General features: G+C 46.0%; 1 protein-coding gene across 1 annotated transcript in view; it reads left to right on the forward strand.

Annotated features, from left to right (window-relative positions):
• Positions 1-20,696, forward strand: part of VAT1L (vesicle amine transport 1 like) — a 166,734-nt gene that overhangs the window by 31,958 nt on the left and 114,080 nt on the right. The window contains exon 3 of the mRNA XM_043898103.1: positions 1,454-1,669. Coding sequence (XP_043754038.1) covers positions 1,454-1,669 — 216 coding nt within the window. The remainder of the gene's footprint in view (positions 1-1,453; positions 1,670-20,696) is intronic.

The following is a 20,696-nucleotide window of genomic DNA, read 5'->3' on the forward strand; positions in this document are numbered from 1 at the left end:
GTTGCTTGTCTATTGTGTTATTTAATCTCATAAGGACCCGTTCCTAACATTAAACTCATGTAAGAGCCAAGGAAACTGAAACTTAAAGACCTTAGACTAATATTCCCAGACTTGATAGGTTTCCCCTGTTGCACACCCTTATATAAGTCTGTGTCTTCTTTGTAGCACATAGATGTAATGAATTAGCAATTTGTATCTGGAGTCAGCCTAGCTATGTTCACATCCAGGTTCAGCTACTCTCTGACTGCATGACTCTTGGGTCAGATCAGTGATGTGACCTTCGTTTTGCTTCAGTTTAAGTGTCTGCAAAAACCTCTCATCATTCATCTGTAATATGGAACTATAAAAAAACCAGTCTCACGGGAGGCTTTTGTTGTTGTTTGTTGAACAGAAGTAAAAGAGAAAGGGTAAACTAGAAGAAAACAGTAGAATCAATTACTTAAAAAAAAGTAAAACTAAAACACAGATATATGAAAGCCATTAGTTTACTGAGCAATCACTGTGACTATAACAATTTGAATATTGCATTGAAGAGTCACAGTATAAGCCTAACATCAGGTAGCAGAATGGTTCCATTGAACTAGTACTTGGCAGCTCTAAGCTGTTCATGATGATTTACTTTGTATTTCCCTTGAATAATGATATGCTATGGGGGAAAAAAAAAACTTAGCCCATGATTATAACCACTTTAAAGGGAAGACCACTCTTTTCTTTTCTGCCTGGTGTCTGGCTATGTAAACCACTGATTTTAAAAAGATGGCAGTATTCAGCTCTGCCTCTTCTGATCAGGAGGTGGAACACGTGGCAGCTTTAGGATAACGTCTGCCGTATAACACGTGTGCAATAAAGGCTGGTTGTCACTCCTCACACCCGCTGGCATTTCTCTCTGAGCCTGGTTGCTTTTATTCAATTCCCTGCAATCACATTTAGGTGACTTTTCTGACGCATCACGTTTCACATCTAATGCCATCGGTAGTCCGGTGCTAACCTTTGATGCAAATCCTGCATGAACTAGCCTGGCAGGGAATCAGTATGGGGTGGGAGAGAGCCAAAGAGAGCAGACCGACTCCCAGTCCTGCCCCCTTGACCCTCCACGTCCCGAAACAGAGAGATTAGATGAGAGGTTGGATCGGTAACGTGAGCTTCTGACACTAACATTCCAAGGCGTGCGATGTGGTGCACGTCGTATATTTATGCTCCGAAAGAGGGATAGAGACCCTGGCTTCCATGGCCTCTGGGAAGCTTGCAGAGATTGGTTTCAGAGCATCTACAAATGCCTCAGAAGGCAGGTGAGGTGAAGGTGTGCATATTTGAGGGTTTAAGGTTTCTTTTCTTTTTTCTTTTTTTCCTGGGAAGGACTCTATAGTTTTTGCTAGATCGTTAAGTGTATTTGAGAAATCTCTCAAAAAAAGACCAAGAAACCTCCACTAACCCCGTGCTTCCCTCTTGCCAGATCGGGGACCGTGTCATGGCATTTGTCAATTACAACGCCTGGGCAGAGGTGGTGTGCACACCTGTGGAATTTGTCTACAAGATCCCCGAGGACATGAGCTTCTCTGAGGCCGCTGCCTTCCCCATGAACTTCGTCACCGCCTACATGATGCTCTTCGAAGTCGCCAACCTCCGAGAAGGGATGTCTGTGCTCATACACTCGGCTGGCGGCGGCGTGGTGAGTGGGCTTCTGTGCGTCCTCCTCCCCGGGGTCAGGGCGCAGAGAGTGGAGTGGCATGCATTTGCCGATGTTTCCATGTGAGCTATGCCCATTCGTAGAGATGATCACTGTGGTTCTCCTGAATCTCACGTGCATGGCAGAGTTCATACAGACCAGTGTGTTGGGGTTAACGTGAGCCTCAGAGATGGTTTGGGAAGATCCTAGATGGTGTGTCTCAGTGGTGGATTCTGTAGAGAAGTACTCATTCTTGGCATGCCGGTGAACTTTCACGTCCATCACTGTGAGATCCTCCATAGGTCATGTACAACTAATATTATCTGAAACACCAAAATGGTGGATGATTTACTCTTTTCAATAAGTCGCCACGAATTCATGATATTTCCCAGAGTAATGGCATCCTCGTTCATTTGTGTTCTGATATATTTTCTTGAGTGGCAGAGAGGTAGACGGAGATTGTACTAGCACAGTGGGAATGACACTTTAACCTAAGTCTACCCATGAGAGTGGTTGCTTGTAGGAATGTCATCTGTAAGGTGTGTTTTGACAAGGGAAGAAATAAAGGAAATTAAAATTGCTGCCCTGGAGCTGAGGAATGGCAGAGATTTCTTTCATGGTTTGGATGGATCTCAGTACCAGTCACATCACAGGTAATGCCCGCCTGCCCCACGGCAAGCGCTGTGTTCCCCTGGGTGTCTTGGGGTTGGAGGAGAACTCTAACCTTTCAGAATGAGAGGTACTTGTGATCAGTCACTAAGTCAGGCCTTGACTGGGAAATTCCATGGACAGAGAGTGAGAGATGTTACTCATTAATTCAGCGACTGTGCATTGAATACATGCTACATCTTGGGCTCTGTGGGGGTAGAGATTAAAAAGAGAAGGTCTGGATACACTATCCAGTAGGATGTGACAGATTCTTGGTGTTGAGGATTCTGTCGTTTCATGCACTCAGAGATGAACTCTTACGTTGTGTATATCTCAAAGGTTTTTTCATTGGTGGTTCTACTAAGGTTGGTTTTTGGTTTTTTTTTTAACCTTGGCTTTCTACAACTACTAAAACCTTATATCCTATAAAACTCATTTCTGGTTTTCCTTTCCAAGAAGACAAGCTCACATACAAAGATATGAAGGCAAAACTTCAGGAATGCCTTTAAGAAGAGTATCTTCGATCACTTTAGCAAATTTGCCCATGTCTTTTGACCATGAGTAAAGATACAATAAAAGTTAAATATCCCCCGGAAAAGAAATGGATTTCAGTGCCAGTGAATCTATTAACAGCAAGCGAGCCATTTAGAATGCTGGCATCTATGAGCTCGATGTGCTCAGCATGTAAAGTGTGAGAGACCTGTTTTCCTTTTATCAGCCTCAGTGCCAGGCTTTACAGCTGGATTCAGTTCTGCTGAGAGTCTGGGTTGAAATATTGGCATTGACGTTGTTTGGTTTTATGTTTTGATTTTTTGTTTTTCATTTGAGTTTGTTCTTCTTGGAACCAAGAGAAATGTATCAGGGACCTGGGTCTCACAAAAGAGAAAAAAATGTCTTGGGGAATAACAAAAGTTCTTACCATGCCTTATTCTGGGCTCACAGACCCTGAAGGACTAAACTCTGAACTAAACTAAAGGACAGGACATTAGGCGCCCAGAAAAGCAGCCCACTGTCTTCGAAAGGAGGTAGGACAAAATATAAAAGATAAAAAGAGAGACAAAAGAGCTAGGGACACAGACCCGTCCTGGGAAGGGAGTCTTAATAGAGGAAGTTTCCAAACACCAGGAAACCCTCGCACTGGCGGGTCTGGGGGAAGCTTTCGAATCTCGGAGGGCAACCTAACTGGGAGGAAAAATAAATAAAACCCACAAATTACGTGCCTAAAGGCAACTCCCAGCAGAAAAGTACCCCAGATGCCCACATCCACCACCAGTAAGTGGGGGCGGAATGGAGAGGAATGGGTGCCATTGCTTACGGTAAGGACCCTCCCTGAGTGTCCTGAGGGCAATCGGAGGGAGCTTTTGCGAGAAACCAACTTAAACTGTGGGACAGCAAAAGAGAGAGAAAATTAACCGGCCCGATCACACTGCCGGCCGTTCGCAGAACAAAGGGTCTGAGCAAGTCCGGAGGAGCTAGCCGGCTGCGGACCGGCCCAGCCCCGCCAGAGGCAGGAGGCAGGGGGGAGGGGAAAGGGGCAAACTCAGCCCCAGAGGCGGCATCCCTTACCACACTGCAAACAGGCCTCCAGTTTCTAACCAAAGACTTCCTGAGACTCTGGATGGTCGACATCCGCTGGGAGGGTTGCGGCTAAACACAGGGCACACGCACCCGACTGGCACGGGTGGAAACTGAGGCTGGGGCTGTGGAGGGGAGAAGGCGCGCCGCACCCAGGGAGGGTGCGCCCGTCAAGCTCCTGACTGCCTGAGCTGCTCGGGCCGGGGAAGGCACAAAACGCAGGCGCAACCGAGTCCGCGCGTTTGTGGAATACCCAAAAACTGGAACCGCATGCAGCGCAGGGCCCGCTCCATATAGAGCAGCTGGGAGCCTGAGCAGCGTGGACGGGGAAAGCAGCGCCCCTCCCTCCCCGCAGCGCGACGGAACTAGTGAACCTGAACAAGAGACCACCTCTGCCCGCCTGTGTCAGGGCAGAAATTAGGCACTGAAGAGACTGGCAAACAGAAGCCAAATAAACAAAGGGAACCGCTTCAGAAGGGACCAGTGCAACAGATTAAAATCCCTGTAGATAACGCCGACTACACTGGAAGGGGCCTGTAGATATCGAGAAGTGTAAGCTGGAATGAGAAGCTATCTGAACTGAACTGAACCCACACTGACCGCAACAGCTCCAGAGAAATTCCTAGATATATTTTTACCTTTTTTTTCTTTTCTTTTCTTTTTTATTTTTTTCTCTCTTATTTTCTTTTAAAATTCCCCATTACTCCCCCATTACTCCTTAACTTTCATTTTCATATATTTTTTACGATTTTCTTAATTAGGAAAAAAATTTTTTTTGTTTTTTTTTCTTTTTCTCTTATTTTCTTTTAAAGTCCTCTGTTACTCCTCTACTACTCCTTAATTTTCATTTTCATTTCACTATAACCTTGCAAAATAAAAAAAAGAGAGAAGCCCTATTTTTAAACTGAACTTCATATATATTTCTAAAATATTTTGTGTTTATGTTTTTGTTCTTAATATTGTATTTTTAAGAGTCTAACCTCTACTCTAGATTTTTAATCTTTGTTTTTTAGTATATGATATAAACTTTGGACATTTAAGAATCCAATATTCAGTTCCCATTTTTACTCAGGAGTGTGTTGATTACTGTCTCCCACTTTTGACTGTCCGTTTTCTACCTCAGAACACCTCTGTTTCCTCCTTTCCCCTTCTCTTCCCAATCCAATTCTGTGAATCTTTGTGGGTGTCTGGGCTACGGAGAACACTTTGGGAACAGAGAACTGCGTAGATCTGTCTCTCTCCTCTTGAGTCCTCCTTTTTCTCCTCCTGCTCATCTCTCTCTCCCTCCTCCCTCTCCTTCATGTAACTCTGTGAACCTCTCTGGGTGTCCCTCACTGTGGAGAATCTTTTCACCATTAACCTAGAAGTTTTATTATCAGTGCTGTATAGTTGGAGAAGTCTTGAGGCTACTGGAAGAATAAAACTGAAATCCAGAGGCAGGAGACTTAAGCCCAAAACCTGAGAACACCAGAAGACTCCTGACTACATGGAACACTAATTAATAAGATACCATCCAAAAGTCTCCATACCTACACTGAAACCAACCACCACCCAAGAGCCAGTAAGTTTCAGAGCAAGACATACCACGCAAATTCTCCAGCAACACAGGAACATAGCCCTGAGCGTCAACTTACAGGTTGCCATAGTCACACCTAACACATAGACCCATCTCAAAACTCATTATTGGGCACTCCATTGCACTCCAGAGAGAAGAAATCCAGTTCCATGCACCAGAACACCAACGCAAGCTTCCCTAACCAGGAAACCTTGACAAGCCAATCGTCCAACCCCACCCACTGGGTGAAACCTCCACAATAAAAAGGAACCACAGACCTGCAGAATACAGAAAGGCCATTCCAAACACAGCAGTCTAAACAAGATGAAAAGGCAGAGAAATACCCAACAGGTAAAGGAACATGAAAAATGCCCACCAAGTCAAACAAAAGAGGAGGAGATAGGGAATCTACCTGAAAAAGAATTTAGAATAATGATAATAAAAATGATCCAAAATCTTGAAAACAAAATGGAGTTACAGATAAATAGCCTGGAGACAAAGATAGAGAAGATGCAAGAAATGTTTAATAAAGACCGAGAAGAAATAAAAATGTGAAACAGGAAGGAACTGGGGAAAAGGGACAATGAGGTGGGTAACTAATGGTGCATATAATGCAGGCTTTGATGTCTTGTAGCTTTGTTGAGGTTCTTGGCTTCTTAATAGTGGGTTGTGCAAAGGGAGAAAAATGATCAGCCATGTGCACTAGTGTTCATTTGATGGAAATAAACCAGTCACTAGGGAAACCATAGCCAGTACTGGGGTGTTGTTTGTTAGTTACTTTGTTTTTGGCCAGGCCATGCAGGTTGTGGGATCTCAGTTCCTCCACCAGGTATCAAACCCCTACCCCTGCAGTGAAAGCCCAGAGTCTTAACCACCGAGCCACCAGGGAAATCCCAGTGCTGGATTTTAAGACCAGGGATAATTATCTGTCATTTCTCATAAGAAATGTATGCTGACATGTAATGTACATCCACTCACAAAACAGTTACAATAAAAGCAACTTCTTCTGTGATGCTGTTTCTTATGATGTGCTTGTTACATAGTCTAATAGCACTAAAGTAAAGCAAAGTTTAGTGAAAGTGAGTAGCGTGGGGCCAAAAGGATGTGGTCTGGCTAAACCCGTGGACACTTGAAGGGTGGGGTTGGGCTGCCCAGCTCTCAGGTGCATGGGTCTCTAAATAGCATTTTCCCGATCAAGATTTGATGGGTGGTATGTGGCATGGGAGCCTCCCAGGTGGCACAGTGATAAAGAACCTGCCTGCCCATGCAGCAGACAAGAGACACAGGTTCGATCCGTAGGTTGGGAAGATGCCCTGGAGGAGGGCATGACAACTCACTCCAGTGTTCTTGCCTGGAGAATCCCATGGACAGAGGAGCCTGGTGGGCTATGGTCCATGGGGTCGCAAAGAGTCGGACGTGACTGAAGCGACTTCGCGCACAGCAGAGCTGTGATAGGCAGGGTGATTCTCTCTCCACCCCTGACTCCCCCCACCCCACCCCAGACATCCACGTCATGATCCCTTATACAGCAAAAGGGATCGTGCAGATGGGATTGAGGAAAGGACCCCGAGATGGAGAGACCCTTCTGGATTATCCAGGTGGGTCTGATAAAAAGAGTCAGAAGGAGATTCAGAGATGTTACACTGCTGGCCTCAAGGATGGAGGGAGAGACCGTAAGCCAAGGGATGTGGGCAGCCCCTCGATGCTGAAAGAGACAGAGAAAGGGACTCCCCTGGAGCTTCCAGAAGAAACACAACCCTGCTGAAACCTTGATTTTAGCCTCGGGCAACCCATTTTGCATTTCTGATTTCCAGAACTGCAATCTAACACCTCTGTATATAATGTAATACAGACTGCATTGTTATATATCCTATATATATCCTATATTATCCTATTATATCTGCCAAGATAAAACTCTGGCAGAATAAATTGGTTTTATTTGTTTTTAGCCACGGAACTTGATGGTAATTTTTTGTAGCAACAATAGGAAATGAATTCATAGAGCCTCTTTCTCTGGGTTGCTTCCCTTTTCACAGTGAAAAGCCAGTAATAAGTTGCAAAACTAGGATTCACACCATCCTCTGACTGATTCAAACATGCTTCTCTTTCCACTCAACAACTCAATCATTCATTCATTCATTTATTCAACACGTATTTGTTCATCTTCTACTTTAGTGCCAGCTATAGACATTTCTAAGAACCAAAAAGGCTGTGGCCTGGGTATATGGTTCCTAACTTGATGATGATCAGATGACAAAGCAGGTTCAACCTAATTAGGAAAGTTTCCTAAACTGAGTTCATATAAAGTGTGCAGTCCTCGTGGTATCAAGACTTCTTCTGTCTGACTTTATCAGAGGCTGTGAAGCAGAATTTGCAGACAGGAAGTGAGAAATGCCAACCTAAACGTGATTTGGAAGGCAATTTTAATATCGTATAGGGAAATAATTCAATCCAGAGCCAGTCACTTCCTCATTGAAATTGCCTGAGCCTCCGCTGCTCAGTCACACCTCTGAAGTTGCTGTTGATTTCCTCTGACAGTAGCAGAGTCAGATGGTCTGAGAAGGTGACGCCCCTAACCAAATCTCTGTGAGTGCTCAGTCACGTCCAAGTCTTTGCAGCCCCATGGACTCCAGCCCGCCAGGCTCCTCTGTCCATGGAATTCAGACAAGAATACTAGAGTGGGTTGCCCACTTCCTACCCCAGGGGATCTTCTTGACTCAGGGACTGAGCCACTGTCTCTTGTATCTCCTGTGTTGGATTCTTTACCACTAGTGCCACCGGGGAAGCCCCAACCAAATCTTTGTTAGTCGCTCAGTCATGTCCGACTCTTTGTGACCCCATGGACTATAGCCTACCAGGTTCTTCCCTCCATGGGATTTCCCAGGCAAGAATACTGGAGCGGGTTGCCATCTCCTTCTCCAGGGGATCTTCCTAACCCAGGGATCAAACCCGTATCTCCTGCATCTGCAGGTGTGTTCTTTACCACTGATTTGTCACTGCTACATCATAAATGCAGTAAAAACTTGTGAACCAAAAGTCTGTTGCAAGCCATTTTTTATGTCCTAGAAAAGTTATTTGCTGAGATAACAAGAGTCCCATCCTTGATTTAATCTCAGAAAAAAAAAAAATCATTCCTAGGGATCTTGTAAATTTCAGTCTCATAAGCCATCTTTGGCGGTCTAGCTCATGCCATCCCACATTGTGATATTGTTCCGAGTTTCCTCTCTGCATCTGGTGTGCATTATTAGTTGAATGAGGCCCCCTCTTCAAGGCCCTGTGGCTGTTTCACCCATATCCCCCTCCATCAGCCACGGTCCAGCTATGCTGTCTGTACTCTTCAGCACCCCAACTAGAGGGTGCATGCGTGAGGTCTCAAGAGCCAGAAGGAGACGAAGACACCAGGTTGTGTCCCACACCAGCTGTGTACCGGATCATTGTAAACAGAATTCATGTAGCCCTTGTAACAACCATCCGCGAGGGAGAGTACCTAGTAGTGAAGACTTCAGACCATGAGTTCTGAGCCGGACTCCCTGCGCTTAGTCCCAGCTCCATCTTCCAACCCTTCTGAGAGTTGACTTTCTCATTTGTGAAGTGGGGTGACATTATGGCCAGCCTCAGGCGGTACCTGTGAACTTGAAGCAGTATACTTGCACATGATAAACACCCAGTAAAAATGAGCTATTGTAATTTCCCAGATCCAGAGTTTCAGAGTTGTTTCCAAGCCCACAACCATTCATTAGATGGAAGGATCAAATGTGAACTAGAAATTCCAGGGCCAGGAACTCCCCCATCCATCGCTCTTGAGATTGCCCCACAGAGGCGGCCTCAGAACTGTCTGCACTGCCCCTATCTTCTGTCTGCCCCCTACCCTATGCCCTGGATAAGAGGGTCTACACCATAGCAAGACCTCCGAGTCCCCAGGGGCCTGCAACACTTGGAAATGGAATCTCTGAGAATTTTAAGAGGATAAAGTGCCTCTGTCATATCCTTGAATATCCATGTCATATCCATGAATAATAGAAGAGACAAGGATTAACTGTATCTCAGCCATCAGCAGGAAGGGCTGTGGCCTGGGGACCCCCTGGGATGCATAAGACCCTCATTCTGTAACCGCTGACCCCAAGAAACAGGCCCTCACTCTCCTAAATGTCAAAGATGCTGCAGAGATGTGTTGTGGCACCAGGCCCCACCTCCCTGCTTCTGGAAACCTCTGATGCTGGCTGCCACTGCCTGACTCTTCACAAGTCAGCAATATACCTTAGATTAAGAAAAATGTATCTAAAAACATTTCTTCCAAGCTAGGTCTATGTCTGGATAAGCCTCACTTGATCTTCATTTTTAGTTGCTTTTAACTCCTTTACGGTAAGTCATCAGTGATCCAAAGAAACTATCTTTATTATAAACATTATAAAGGTTAAATTTGGCCTCTGAGACAGAGGCTTCATTCATTCAATATTCGTTGAATGTATATATCAGATCACAAGGGAATAAGAGCTGAAATAGAGTTCAGTAATTTCCATACAGTGGCTGTGAGGTAGATAGTATTTCATCCCCATTATAACAGAGGAAATTGAGACACAGAGAGGTTGAGTTACCTCTTTCAGGTCACACAGCCATAGAGAGGAGAAGGCAATGGCAACCCACTCTAGTGTTCTTGCCTGGAGAATCCCATGGACGGAGGAGCCTGGTGGGCTGCAGTCCATGGGGTCGCTAGGAGTTGGACACGACTGAGCAGCTTCACTTTCACTTTTCACTTTCATGCATTGGAGAAGGAAACGGCAACCCACTCTAGTGTTCTTGCCTGGAGAATCCCATGGACAGAGGAGCCTGGTGGGCTGCCATCCATGGGGTCGCACAGAGTCGGACATGACTGAAGCGACTTAGCAGCAACAGCGCAGCAGCCATAGAGAGGATGGGCTTGCATGTGTACTTGGGTCTCTTTGAATACAGAGCTCATGTTTTTTAAGTACTGGGAGGCCACGTGCAGAGAAACGCTGCTTCTGCTTACAATGAAGTGGAATGGATTCCTCTCTATGGGTTTTCTTGGTGGGCTTCCACCCCTAGGAGCTGAGGACAGTCTGGGGTTACTCAGGAGAGTTGAGATATCTTCAGGAGGAGGAGGGGGCCATCTTCTGTTGATACAACCAGCCTTTCAAGAGGAAGGCAGATTTAGTGCTGGAGCTTCTCTTCATGTTAATTTCCCAGCTGGAAATAAGCTCTAGGCTGCCGTGTCCCTGAAGGCAGGGATGGTGTGAACTCCTCAACACTATATCCTGAGCACAGAGCCCAGTGCCCAATACACTGGGGTTACTTGATGAGTATTTGTAGATGGAATGAAGGAAGAAAGGGGCAGAAGGAATGAAGAGAGAAAAGGCAGCATTTACATTAGTTATAGAGACAGTACAGAACTTCAAGTGCTCAGATTCCAAAGTCTGAGCTGGTTTTCATACTAGCTTCTCTGTTTTCCAGGTGAGAGACCTTGAATAAGTGCTTTAACTTCCTTGGATCTTATTTCTTCATCTGTAAAAATGGGTGTAATATCAATCTCAGTTTTTGTACAGCATTTTAAAAGAGGATTATGTAGTGGGCTTTGCAAGCTAGCTGGCATACAGGAAAGTCAAGTGTCAGCTGCTATTATTACTATTATCCTCGTGTTATTATTATCACTCTCTGGTTAGAAAATACTACTCAGTGCCCCTGTGGGGCAGAAGCAAGAGAGCAACAAATTGGACAGTCAGCAGGCTGCTGGCTGTTGGAACATGGAGCGAGGGGCAGGTAAAGCCGATCTCAGCATCCTTTGTTCATCCTTCCTGACAGGTGTCTGCACAATGATCTCATCAATTAGCTGGGCTGTCACACAAGCCCCTTTTCAAGCATCACTTTCCTCAAACACATAAGACATAATTAGACGTGAAGAAAAATGTACCTCCGTAGTTCTAATCCTTGGACACGCGCCGAGAACTCCAAACACACAGACTAGTCTTGCTGAGTTTATATAACCCCAGGGACCCATCCACTTCCCCAGCAACACACTTGAAAGGCCACACTTGCTTTTCAGAATATTATTGCCCATATTAAGATGAAAAAAAAAAAAAAAACTGTTCAGCTGGGAGAGTGTGAGATGTGCAGCACGAAGCAGCCTCGCCTGTTCTCATGGGCGCCCACCAGGCTGTCAGCCATGGTCCCCATCCTCTACCCATCCCCGGCTGGCCACTGGTCCCTCTGATGGTGTCCATCCTGCGGCTCGCTCCATGGGAAACTCCCAAGAATCCCCCACGCAGCCCCTGTTCAAACCGCACTTGGGCTCCTCAACTGTATGAGTGGAGAGAGAGATGAACTCTCAGCCTCCCCTTTGCTCACACAAGCCCGAGTCCTTCTTGCACCCCACCCCCTGGTCTTCCCACCCACCCCCCACACTTGCTCATAATTCCCTTCCCTCCCCCCGCCAGTCCCCGTCTCTCTCCTCTCTCTTTGCGCGGCTTTGTTTCTATCTGCATCTGCCTTTCTCTGCATCTCTATCTCTTCCTTTTTTCTTTTTCTGTATCGTTCGGTTTCCTTCCCTCTCCATTTCTTTCTCGCCTTCCCTCCTTTTATCTTTTTCTCATTCCTTCCTTTTTTCTTCTTTCCTTTGTCTTTTTCTCTCTGCCCTTCCTTTCTCCCTTCTTTCTGTCCTGCCTTCCATCTTTCCTCCCTTCTCTCTTTCTCTTTTCCTCCCTTCCTCTCTCTTTCTTCATCTATCTAGTACAAGCCCTGAGGATAGGTAACTGTGTCAGTCTCTAGGTGTTACAGGGTGAGCAACATAAGCCCACTGCCTCCATCCTGAAGCCTGCGGCCTCATGGATATAATACATCTTTACCAGGGACACGTCAATCATCGGTGGGTGGTGATAGGCGCCAAGCGGGAAGTAAATGGTGCTGTGACTGTAGGATACGAGGTCTAAGCAGCTGGTCTAGGGGACCAGAGATGACTGTACTTAGGAACCAAACTTAGGACTGCTATTTAAGGATGATGAGGAGCTGGGGAGGCGTGAAGAGTGAAGGGAGGAGGTTAGGCGATTACAAGAATGATCAACAACGTGGAATCTGCCTATGTTCCGGAAACTGACCAGAGTGTGAACAGAGAGGAGAAGAAGAGAGAAAGAAGGGACAGTGAGTGATTGGCAGGTGCATGACCTCGCGGCAGCATGATGACCATTTTATCCTTATCCTAAAAGCCATGCGGGGTCATGGGAGGGTTTTGAGCAGAGATTTAACTCATGGTTGACAGTTTTATAAGATTCTGTATTGCTGAAGGGTGAATAGATTTGAGTGGGTCAGGGTGGAAGCTGGGTGATTGAGGGATGGCCAGAGTGTCCTTCAGCTTCCCTTTAGAGCAATTAGAGCTCTGGATGCCTGAATGCCAGAGATTCAGGCATCTAGGACTCTATCCTTTGGTCTGACAGCATCACAGTGTGGCCCTCGGTAAGCCTTTTCCCATCTTGTACCTTAGGTTTTCCTGTAAAATGAGGTAATTGCAATGCTGCTTCTGTAAAATAAGGTAGACCAGATGTTTCTCCTGTAAACTGAGCTAGACTCAATGGTTTCTAAGGCCCTGTCCACCTTCATTGGTGATGCCATACTCTCTTGTGATGTGGCCAGTCTTTACCTCCTAGATGAAAACTTCCTTACCTATCACTCTCCTCACCAGCACCAACTCGCCTCCCTATTCATCCACCCACACCGTGATTCCCTTCTTTAAATTCGTAAGAGTCAGAGAAACAGTTAACAGTTGTTAAACGTTCAGTCTTTGGAACAGACTTCCTGGGTTTGAGTCCTGATTTGTATGACTTACCACTTAGCTGTTTGTTAGTTCCCTTGTGTATAATAGAGTTATTATACTTATCTCATAGTACTGGGAGGCTTGAATAAGTCAATATATGTAAAACATGTAAACAGTGCCCAAACCTAGTAAGTACTCAAACGTTACCTAATGAAACTGTAGGGGATGCTGTGCTGTGCCGTCTAGGACACCCTTCAGAACTGAGGTTCACATTTTCCCGAGCTGCCAGAAGCTTTGGCTACTGGTGACTGATGCCTGTATCCCCTCCCCAGTAATAGCTGTCAGGTGGAGGGAGCTGCCTCGCTCAAGGTTTCTGCCCCTTGCTGGGGCAGCCCCTGTCTAGTCACTGTTGGACGCAGGGCTACAGAAACCCGGCCCCTGTGCGTCCATGGAGACAACTCTGAAGGACTCACCCATCCTTGAAAGTTATGGGACTGGCATGATCATCTTTTGCAGGCGCGCCACAGCTCAACTTCTCTCTCTGCCCAGTTCTGCTTCCCTCACTCCTTTGCAGATGCTGTTCCCAAGAGCACTTCCCATTAAGCACTCTGCACGTAGGTCTCCACTCAGAGCCCTTTTTCAGAGAACCTGGCTCTCGACAGTTATTGTGATGACCATTATGAGTTATTATCATCATATCATCATACCCCTGCTTGCCTGCCTGGTTCCTTGATTGAATTCTCAGTGATGATTGTCCTTTAGACCTTGCTTCCCCACCCTATGCTTAGTTCTGGAAGCTTATCTTCTCTCCTTTCTGAGAGTCCTTCCTGTTGTCTAGAACGCTGCTGAGTGCCCAGAAGAAGCTCAGAAGTGCTGATGGGTTGAATAAGTGTGTAGAGAACAGAGCTGGTGCATACTTTCTTTTTCCTAAACCATTTGGGCTCCACTTGATATTACTAAACCCAGGATATACAGCAGACAAAACATCAGAATAACTTCGCAATATGGCCCTGAGCTGGGTAAACTGGGCCCTGGGCTTTCATCTCTTATGGTATAGGGTTTGCTTTCAGTATCAAGAAGAGAGAAATAAAGCTATTCTGGGCTCGGCTTAAAGAAGAGAAGCTCAGGTTAAAGGTGTATTTCTCTTTATTTGGGCAAGCTACTTAACCCCCAGGACCTTGGTTTCTTCATCTTCACAATGAGGATGAAAGTGGAGATGTGAGTAGTCAGTGAGTAAGTTCATATAGAGCTGTGGTTTTCCACAGCATGGTTCTGGACCATCGGCATCACCTGGAAGTTGTTAGAAAGGCAAATCCTTGGGCCTTATCCCAGACCAACGATGGAGTCTGAGACTCTGGGGTGGAAGCCAGCAACCTGGTTTTAACAAGCCCACCAGGGACTCCAGTGCAAGGTCAGGTTTGAGAAGCGGTGATACAGGGGGCTTCTCATAGAGCCTGGCACGCAGAAGAATTCACTAGGAATTAGGTATCCCTGTCATTTGGGTGGTCATGCATTGTAGTGGGCAATGCACATGAAATGGCATGCATTAAAGAGTGAATTAGTATTCATTTCAGTCTTCTGTATTAGTGTACACTAGTTTAGGTTCACTGGGGCACAGAGGATTAGACTCAACCAACCTGTATTTGCATCCCAACTTCAGCAATTTACTGGATGGTCTTAACTAAGGTGCTTAATCGAAGTCTCAATTTTCCCGTGTGTAAAATTCACATCATAGCACAACCCTCCTGAGATTGTTATGCAGTTAAGGAGAGGATGAAATCCTTCATACAATGCCAGTGCCAAGTGAGAGCACGGTAAATAGCAACTGTGATTCTATCCAAGCCATGCCCTACGTCAGAGAGAAGACGTAATGGCATAATTATCCTGTAACTTTTCCATGTTTGCTCATAAAAGCAGATGTAGACCCAGCTTGTTGTGTGGGGAGGAGAGAAGTCCTCATGAAATGGTACCCATCTGTGTCACACTGGAATGAATGGTTATTTTCAAAATCTCAAAGCTGTGAACTCTTCCATTTTTGAGCTTTTCTCATGCCCCCCTTGTTGGACTGCATGCCTGCCTGGTGGAGGGACTGACATCTTGACAGAGGAGGAAGTTTGTGGTTTGAGAGCATCAGGAAACACTTTAGTGTAAAATGACAAGAAAAATAGCCCATAAGGAATATTTGGACGCCAAGGAGGCTTTTATCCTCCTTGGTTTCATTGCTTACTTTGTATCCATAAAATCTGTCTGGCGTTCCTGTCCTGTTCCTCTGCCTGGAGCGGGCTTTCATTTTTATGAGCTGGCAGAAGAGGTGCAGACCAAATAGAGGTTCTGACCAAATACTCAGCCACTAAGGAAGGAATATGTCTACTCATGAGGTTAGGGCTCTGGCCTTGGCATCCGGACGTGGGTTCAAACCCCAGCCCTGCTACTTGCTGATTATGTATCATCTGCTGACTTTTACCAATCTCATTTTTTTCCCATTTATAAAATGAGAAAACTCATTCAGTATTTATGCAAGTAGTCAACACAACACATGACGCCCACTTAGCTATTTTTAATTGTACTATTGGAAATGATGTTAGACCGTCCAGCATGGATTTAAGGAGACAGATATTCAAATTACATAAGCATGCTTGTTTTTGCACTTTTTTTTTCCTGCCTTGTTATTCTCAGGCTAAATCAGGGTTACGATAACTTCACTTTCAAGCCGGGAGTGAGCTACATGGGTTCACATTGATGTATGGCAGAAAGCAACACAATACTGTAAAGCAATTATCCTTCAATTAAAAATAATTTTTTTAAAACTTAGCCATCAACTCAGAGCCCTCTTGCATGACCATGACATGTTTCCCCAAGCATCTCTAATTGCTCATGTGTAGCTCTGACATCAGTTGGTAGTGGCCCTCTTAGTCCCTCCTTGCTGACCATGGACCATCACCCCCACCAACAGTGGTGGTCTTGGGGGCAGTGGGGGTCACCTAATGACCCCCTGTTCTCTGCTATAAGTGCCGAGCCATGGTCAGGCTGAGTCAGGGGTATGGGGATGCCAGGCATGTCAACCAGCTGACAGAAAGCTCCATTGGGCTGTCAGCCTGTCTCCTGAACACCCGGGCTTTTCGAGCCGGGGCTTCATTGTTCTGACAAGAAGACAGAGGCAGGGGACCTTGGTGATGGGAGGAGCCTGGAGGCTTCTTCCTTGGGAGGTGAAGGTGCTGGGCTCAGCCTGGGGTTGGGATGTGGTGTCAAAATAAGAGTCCAGCTAATGCAAGGTCAGGTCTGGGCTTGGCTTTTGTGGAAAGCAGCAGTGGTACCTTGAGAGTCCCTGGGACAGCAAGGAGATCCAACCAGTCCACCCTAAAGGAAATCAACCCTGAATATCCATTGGAAGGACTGATGCTGAAGCTGAAGCTGCAATACTTTGGCCACCTGATGTGAAGAGCCGACTCATTGGGAAAGACCCTGATGCTGGGAAAGACTGAAGGCAGGAGGAGAAGGGGACGACAGAGAATGACATGGTTGGATGGCATCACCGCTCAATGGACATGAAGTTGAGCAAGCTCCAGGAGACAGTGGAGGACAGAGGAGCCTGGCGTGCTGCAGTCTATGTGGTTGCTAAGAGTCGGACACAACTTAGCAACCAAATAACAACAGCAATAAAAAGTGATACCCAAGACTGTCCATCAGGGGATGCTATCAAAGGCTTTCAAAATCAGGCTAGTCACACTTTTCTAAGGAACGAGAACTCTTTCCTGGGGCTGAATAAACCTGAGGATGCATTGAAATAGAGCAATATAGACAGGTGCCCGGTCTGTGCTTGGTCCGGGAGAGGCCCCTAGAGAGACAAAGATGCATCAGGCAGTTCCTGCCTCGTGAGGACACGGACAAGCAACTGCATACTTGAACTAGAATGTGGAGTCTGCACTAACGGAAGCACTTGGGAGAAAGAAGGCCTAATTCTCTATGCGGGAGGGATGCTATGTCAGCAGAATTCTTACAGACAAAGGTGAGTTTTCCAGGCTGCCAGGAAACATGGCACAGAGGGTCAGGGGAAGCATGGAGCTGCACGTGGTGGGTGCGCAGTGATGAGTGAGGAAGGAAGACACGTCTCCATCACAGGGGCCCTGAACTGCCTGTCCTGTTGGCTTCGCAAGACCCTCCCCGACTCCGTACTCTCAGCACCACTATTTGAGTCTTATTCATAACTCTTTGAATAGACAAACTGATGGATAAATGAGATCCAAGGTAATACCTAGTAGCAGTTTTTAAATTTAATTATAAAATTTCAATTTTTCAAATTTTGTGAATTATAATGGCAACCCACTCTGGTATTCTTGCCTGGAAAATCCCATGGACAGAGGAGCCAGGCAAGCAAAGAGTCAGACACGACTGAGCAACTTCATTTTCATATATAAATTTAAGCACAGGAATGTGTATGTTGCTTAATTTTTTAAAACACATGCTGCCAAGTACCTTGCACTCATTATTTTAGGTGTGCTGCCTGACAACCACCCTACATGGTATTTACCGTTATCATCAACCCATTTTGAGGTTCAGGATACTGCGGCTTGTGGAAGTGAAGATCCTTAGCCAAAGCCACGTGGTTGGCAAAGACGGAAACAGGATTCACACTCAGAGGGGTCTTTCTCAAAGCCTGTGTTCTAAACCTCTAAGGCAGGTCCGAAAATGAGGAAGGAGACAGCAGGTAAGGTCTACCCATCTGCTCAGGATTTCTGCCTACTGCCTATTTCTGGCACACTGAGGGGACCTTGCCACAAGCTGTCTTTTTTGACGGTGTTTGGGGTCACATTGGCCTCTGAGAAGCCAGGTGGGCAGTGGGGGGCAGGAGTGAAGTCTGTAGGGCAGGGTAGTGGGAAGGGGGTGGTGGTGCGCCCAAGCCAGCTTGGAGGGGCGGGCACTTTCCCCCCGACTCTCTGGGGCCCCAGCAGAAGGTCAAACCCAGTAGGGTTGCCAGATTTAGCAAAATTCAGATTTGATCTGGCAATCCTTCCTTCCCAGGGGCCCCCAAGCTCTCACACAAAAACTCCTAAACCTTCCAAGAAGCTAATTACACCAGCGAGGCTGAAATCCTGGATTTGAGGTGATTAAGGGATGCATCCAGGCAGGAATGCATTAAGGAGGGCAAATATTTTAAGCCCCAAGAGATGCAACTGAAAGGAGCCCTGTTCTCTAGAGCCCACCCCCTAAAGTGACTCCGTGCAGTGCCGAGACCAGGACCTCCCCTCCATCCCCCCAGCAACCCTCCACTGCTCAGGGCTCTTCCCCATCCCCCAGCCCCAGGACAGTGGAGACGACGTCCTCTGCCAGAAGGTACAGGAGGCAGGTTGCTGACCCTACTTCTTTATCCAGCAGACCTTCACTGATCACTTACTATGTGCCAGGCAACACGTTAGGTGTCTAGAATGCAATGGCAAATAAGGGAGATGGGCACACAGCCAAAGATCAAACAAATATATGCACATGTGGACACACTTTATATATACACAAACATGCATATGCATATATGTATACATGCATGTATATTACATGATATACACCTGGAAAGGATCAAGGTGCTGTTATAGAATAATCAGGGAGGAAGCTGTGCTGCAGATTGAATCATCAAAGACAACCTCACTGAGTGGGTGACATTTAAGCAGAGACAGGTTGCAATTACATGAAAAGCAAGAAAGAAGTCCATTGCAGGCTTTAGGAAACAGTGAACACCTGAGGCAGGAATCACTGATAGTATTAAGTCGCTGGAAGAAGATTATTATTGTCTAATCATGATTGCTGGGAGAAATATCAGTAACCTCAGATATGCAGATGACACCACCCTTATGGCAGAAAGGGAAGAAGAACTAAAGAGCCTCTTGATGAAAGTGAAAGAGGAGAGTGAAAAAGTTGGCTTAAAACTCAACATTCAGAAAACTAAGATCATGGCATCCGGTCCCATCACTTCATGGCAAAAGATGGGGAAACAACGGAAACAGTGACAGACTTTATTTTCTTGAGCTCCAAAATCACTGCAGATGGTGACTGCAGCCATGAAATTAAAAGACGCTTACTCCTTGGAAGAAAAGCTATGACCAACCTAGACAGCATATTAAAAAGCAAAGACATTACTTTGCCAACAAAGGTCCATCTAGTTAAGGCTATGGTTTTTCCAGTGGTCATGTATAGATGTGAGAGTTGGACTATAAAGAAAGCTGAGTGCCAAAGAATTGATGCTTTTGAACTGTGGTGTTGGAGAAGACTCTTGAGAGTCCCTTGGACTGCAAGAAGATAAACCAGTCCATCCTTAAGGAAATCAGTCCTGAATATTCATTGGAAGGACTGATGCTGAAGCTGTAACCAATACTTTGGCCACTTGATGAGAAGAACTGACTCATTGGAAAAGACCCTGATGCTGGGAAAGATTGAAGGTGGGAGGAGAAGGGGACGACAGAGTATGAGATGGTTGGGTGGCATCACTGACTGAATGGACATGAGTTTGAGTAAGCTCCGGGAGTTGGTGATGGACAGGGAGGCCTGGTGTGCTATAGTCCATGGGATCACAAAGAGCCGGACACGACTGAGCGAGTGAACTAAACTGACCTGAATCACAGCATTGTCTTTCCCAGGTCTAGCTTGTTACCCACGAGGCTTTGCCATAGATGCCCCAGTTGCCCAGCCAACCCCCTGAGGTAATTGCATAGCCCCAGCTCATGCCTTCAGATTCCTGCAGTTCTCTGCCTGAGGTTGTTTTCTGGTTTGCAACTTGGCCCTGGCTTGATGCAAGGTTTAAGTGTCTAGGAGTTAATGCCCCCAAGAGTGCCTCAAGTGCATGATGGGAGTTGGCAGATAAATACCTGAACTGGGACAATTACCAGCTGTGTCCTACAAGGTTTAGAAGATCCCCACTAGAAATGCACTCCAGCTAGTCACTGGGGTAAGCCATTTTATAGGTTTATAGGTTTTCCTCTCTCTCCTGCCGCACTGCCATACTCCTTCATCTTACTTCCTGGGATCAATTGCCAAATAAAGCACGTGCACACACATATCTTCATTCTAGGGTGTCCTTAGGGGGAAACCCAAAACCTTTGAACAAGTCATGATTAGCCAAAGATGAACTCATGCATCTCTCACCATCATCTGCCACCAACTTGTTCATCTCTAGCCACGCTCATCTGTCCATCTTCCCCTTGCAACCATACGTTTTCACTCCCAACAGCCTTTGCCAGCTCCCCTTATTTCTCTGACAAATTCCTGTTCATCATTTAAAAATCACTTCCCCATGGAAGCCTTCCCTGCTTTTCCATTTCTACAGCCTCAACAGTTTGAATATTCCCAGCCATTCAAAATAATGATGCTAAAGATTGTTTCACAACTGTATTATGGATAATGCCTTCACCAGACCTCATCTATCCATTTATCCATCCATCTACCCATCACCTACCTTCATGTATCAGGTACTGCAATTGTTCTGCAGTCTTCTCGTCCAGATCGTGAGG

Source organism: Cervus elaphus, chromosome 4 (assembly GCF_910594005.1).
Source record: "Cervus elaphus chromosome 4, mCerEla1.1, whole genome shotgun sequence".
In the NCBI taxonomy this organism is placed as follows: domain Eukaryota; kingdom Metazoa; phylum Chordata; class Mammalia; order Artiodactyla; family Cervidae; genus Cervus; species Cervus elaphus.